Source organism: Montipora capricornis, chromosome 12 (genome assembly GCF_036669925.1).
Source record: "Montipora capricornis isolate CH-2021 chromosome 12, ASM3666992v2, whole genome shotgun sequence".
NCBI lineage: Eukaryota > Metazoa > Cnidaria > Anthozoa > Scleractinia > Acroporidae > Montipora > Montipora capricornis.
The window spans coordinates 25,387,851-25,392,850 of NC_090894.1; the positions used below are offsets into that span (position 1 = coordinate 25,387,851).

At 37.2% G+C, this 5,000-nt stretch overlaps 2 protein-coding genes across 2 annotated transcripts in view; one reads left to right on the top strand and one right to left on the bottom strand.

The window, feature by feature from the left end:
• The window catches only part of LOC138027173 (myotubularin-related protein 7-like), a 36,008-nt gene extending 31,804 nt beyond the window's left edge, over positions 1-4,204 (bottom strand). Inside the window, exon 1 of the mRNA XM_068874705.1 lies at positions 4,012-4,204. Within this exon, the coding sequence (XP_068730806.1) occupies positions 4,012-4,083 (72 nt within the window). The 5' untranslated portion in view covers positions 4,084-4,204. The remainder of the gene's footprint in view (positions 1-4,011) is intronic.
• A 105-nt stretch (positions 4,205-4,309) lies between these two features.
• The window catches only part of LOC138027174 (methionine synthase reductase-like), a 2,898-nt gene continuing 2,207 nt past the window's right edge, over positions 4,310-5,000 (top strand). The window contains exon 1 of the mRNA XM_068874707.1: positions 4,310-5,000. This exon is cut by the window's right edge and continues 2,207 nt beyond it. Coding sequence (XP_068730808.1) covers positions 4,421-5,000 — 580 coding nt within the window. The 5' untranslated portion in view covers positions 4,310-4,420.

Here is a 5,000-nt window from a genome sequence, read left to right on the forward strand (position 1 = left end):
AGGGAGAGGAGGATGTGTGTACAGGATTTGTTGCAATGTTACATGACTGTGTATTATTTTACCCCCCTCCCCCCTCCCCCTAAAAAACACATCAGTTCTGAGAGTAATCCCAACAAATGAACTAGCTCATGTTTGAGACAGGTCTGTACAGGAAAAGATAAAACCTGATCCCATATAATTTAAGCAACATCTTATTTTACAATGTGTCTATTTGTAATCTAAAAGTAAATACGTCCAAAAAAAGCACAAATATGCAGTCTTCTTACACCAAAATAAGTTGTTAAAGGAAAAAAATGAAATATTATTTCTTCCACTACACTTGAATTATAGTAATTTTTGAAGTTTATCAAATTATGAAAATGAACTTCTTGAGCACATTGCTCTAAAGTTCTCTTTTTAAACTTTTGCCTTCACTTCTTCCATCAAACTAGAGTCATTCGCTCATCATCTCGTGGTGTTCTACGATTTGACATATCAGTGAAACATTTATACATGCTGGTTGTTGTCATCTAAACCATCATCATCCAAACTTAACAAACTTAAGACACATTTATTTCGTGAAGCGTTTTCATAGTCGACTTAATGTTATTTTATTTATATATATTGTGATTTTTAACCTATTTAAAATAGTTATCTAAGTTTTTAGATTATTTAAATAGTGATATAATTTCCTGAATTTTACCTCCATATGTAATTTTATATTTTAGGGTTAGTTCTTAACTTTTATTGTAATACGCATTTGAGCGTATCCATATGGAATTTGCGCACTACAAATGTTGTATTATTATTATCTTTGTCAGAAAGGTTAGTACACTTTGCAATTCTATACACTCCCTATAATATTTTATGAATTCATCATCACCCTCTTCCATTTCTTTAATCCTCTACACCCACTACCACTGGGTGAAGCTATATCAAAGGCATTGATTGAGGATCAAGCACACACATTCATGAGTCGGGTTGTGAAAACAAATAGTGCAACATGAATGCTTAGTTCTTAGGCATTTGCAAACAAAAACAAACGGCACTGAAATACACTGTATAAAATATGTTGTAATGCTCAACGTTGCAACCACTAGGGTCACTAATTCAACTCAATTTTATTCACTGGCAACTAACAACACTTAGCCTCGCTGCCAAGATCATATTTTTATTACATTGTTATTATTTAATTTTTTATTTATTGAATGAGTGCATTGAATGTCCAATAGAGGACCATACATGTAGATGTACTTCACTCTTTCATGCATGCAGCCTTTGAAACCAGTGTTTACATATCCTTACAGGGCTTGAAATTAACTTTTTTGCTCAGGTGCCAGCTGGCGACTAATGGAGAAAACTTGGTCGCCAGATCATAAATTTTGGTCGCCAACTTTGCATGCAAGGAAAGTCATAATTATTAAGTAGCACAAAAAAAAAAAGAAAAAGCAGTCAATTTTGCAGGTGTTCGCTTTCTAACAGAGGGGACAAGTTCTCCAACCCACTTTACTTTTAGGGTACAGGTTGCTTTTTGAAGGTTCCGTGCAAATTTCAAACTCATTGTGCGATGCCTAGCTTCATTATCAATATGTTATCAATATGAAGCTAGTTCCGAGAAGGTCCTTCGGCCTTCGGCTAAATCTATGTTTTCAGCATTCAAAACTGACGATGGATTTAAATTTTCAATTAACCTTCTTGCCGAATCTTCGTCTTCCGAGCGCAAAATTCACGGTAACCAGCAAGAAGCATACGGTGTTTAAGTGCGCCCACGATCCCATGAAGTCGCTGAAACAATATGGCGCGGTGATCGAACCGCGGTGATCGAAGTATCGAAGTACATTTGTGCTATTAATCAACAATGTGAGAAACCGATTTTCTTGTAGTATTTATACATTATTTTAATGGGGAAAGAAAGGTGAGTCGTGTTCAGGCTACCAGTTATGAACGATTTCATCATATAAAGATTCAAATACAACAGTTGTCTGCTGTTTATCCTGGGTTATCAGACAAAACGTGATTCGCCAGCTGGCGACCAGTGCTGAAAATCTAGTTGCCAGCCCTCAATTTTTGGTCGCAATGGTGACCAGTGAGTCGCAATTTCAAGCCCTGCCTTAACTAAGGAGATGCAAACCGAAATCTACATCTTTCATTTAACTTCATTCCACTATTTCCAGAAGTGACATCCAAGATTTTACGATAATTGTATTTGGAAAGTGTACATGACAGATTTTGAATTCATACAGAAAAAGCATTTACAGCTTTAAAATACGTAAACAAGCTAAATGCAATAACCACATAGTACTTGCATGTACACCTGTATGCCTCATATTTACTATGTATTGGAATAAAATTTGCTTCCAATAATTCTCAGAAATAATGTGAAAGAAATGACATCGTTGTTCATGATGAATCGTGTTACTAAAAGTTTGTTAAAAATGTACTACTGTCACAATTGTCGCAAATTATTTTAATGCGTAAACAAGCAAATATAAAACTTAATAGCCGACGTTTCAGCGTCATCATGACACCATTCTCAAGGCACAGTGAATAAAATAATGCAGAGACATTCCCTACAATTAATATAAGAACAAAGGCTCACAAGCTTTTCAAGTGAATACCTTTTAGTTTCTTTTCTAAATGTGACTCATAAATCCACAAAGGGTCAGACCCATCACTCTGGATGTTGACAAATAAATCGAAAAAAATCATAATTACATGTAAGCTATAGAAGTTATTATGGAAAATTAACCCTTTGACGTCCAAACCTACCGAACCCGTTACTCTGTCTAATGCCAGACGATTTAATTACTCGTCAGTGGGGAACCCCTGGGCGTCAATGGGTTAATGGCAGCACCCAACAGCTCTTGTGAACAGTAGCTAGCCTCTTGCAGCATTCTTAAGGGTCTTAGTGCCACTGGATTCAATAACACTTGAGGGTATCGGTACATGTACTGTACGCTGTTCCAGTCTGCTAATGTTCTTGTAAATTAGCAATTACTATTATTCCATGAGCGCACATTGGATATGAAAAGGTAAATAGGCAATAACATAATTTTTTTTTAGAACAACACGATGTTGTCTCAGTTTTTACAAAATGACCAATGCAATCAGTTTCCATATAAGGTCATTATAGTAACTATGAGCTGATAATCGAGATTGCGTGAGCCAATCAGAACACCAGATAAGCAATATCCAAGGTTGAAAATTTAATAACTAACAATCTTATTATTCTACGAGGGCACGCTGGATATGAAGTGATAGATAACCAACGAGGTACATAGTGCCGAGTTGGTTATCATAATTTTATGTCCAGCAGGCCTGAGTACATGTAGAATAATATTGTTTTATTAAAAACTCCAGGATGAACAACTCTTCCATGTATTGTCGACAAAAGCATTGACTTCTGCCTCTGCAAATTCCGGTCCAAAATGGCTTTTGTCTGTCGTTTTTTTCTCAGAGCTGCAAAAGTGTCATCAGCTCGCTTTATTGCTGACGTGTTCCTTGACCATATTAGGTACAGCAGGCATATGAACTGATAGCCTGTGTTCAGCGAGCCAATGAAAATGCTGGAAATCTGATATCTGAAGCTCAGTTTTTAATAAAAAGTGATACCACTGATCATCATTCTGGTTTGTTGTGATTCTTAATCCACAAGCTCAAGCTACATTGAAGGGCTGGAGTACTTCAAGGTGATTTATCATGGCAGAGAGAGACTTAATTTACGGTATGAGCAAGTCTTTGTCTGCTTTCAGGTTCAAGGAGCTTTAAAACATTTGAGCTTAACTGCTGAATACCCTGCCACTTACTCGTTCTTCAAACAATATATATTGTTTGTTTTTATAACAATTTTCTTTACAAGGTCAATCACGTTACGGGGTTGTTTGCGAATTTACCTTAGATGAAATATAATGCTCATCCTCGGAGAACCCTTCATTTACAAAAAATTCAAATAGTTTTAAATGGGCTTAAGTTTAAGTCTCCTAAAAGAGTTCGCCTTGTAAAATTTAAGAGCAAAGGGTCATCGAAACTCACCAAAACGGTTGACGAAGGTGCTTCATCGAATGATTTTAGCAGCTGTTCAGGCGTTATGGAATTCCTTGCCATAGCCTTTGGCTAAATTTTCCAGCTTTCTGTAAAATCTATGAGCATTTTCGGTTCCTCTTCCGATCTGTCGCGGTATTGCAATATTGCTTACCTTCCGCCATCTTAATTCTAGCATAACCTCACGTGATACAACGCAGACATTGGTATTATTAAAACATCTGTGAGTGGATAAACTTGAATAAACCAATAGAAATTCTTCTTATATTTTCTACTTTAGTATCAGCGTGACCGGAATTTCACAGGTAGATGTACTAGTAGTAACTTTCTGTTGTCTTCTCCGAATATTTTTCGCGTTTCTTTTCGTCTTTTGAGTAAAACCAAGGCTAGATCAATCACCATGCCTGTGAGCAAGTCTTCAGCGAACAGATTCACAATTTTGTATGGATCACAGACGGGCCAAGCGAAGGCTATCGCTGAAGAAATACACGAATCCTCAGACCATCATGGTCTCAATTCGAACTTGTTTTGCCTAAGCCTTACCGAGAAAAAGTTCACCTTGGAAAAAGAAGCACTGGTCGTGTTCGTAGTGTCCACAACTGGGGAAGGGGATCCGCCCGATACTATGGGTAAATTTATGAGAAGACTTAAGAAGAAGACTCTTCCAGGAACTCATCTACAGAACTTGCATTTCGCGCTGCTTGCATTGGGTGATACAAACTACACGAACTTTTGCAACAATGGTAAAGAACTTGACAAGAGGTTACTCCAGCTGGGGGCAAGGCAATTTTATGATACTGGATACGCTGATGATGCTGTTGGATTGGAGTTGGTAGTAGAACCTTGGATAGATGGACTATGGCCAGCGTTAAGAAAGCATTTAGGCTTATTCTCAGTAGAGGAGAGTCCACCAGAGGCTGTGAATATGCCAACCATCAAGAGCACAGATCTTCTCATCAATGGCAAATGTTCTTCGTTAG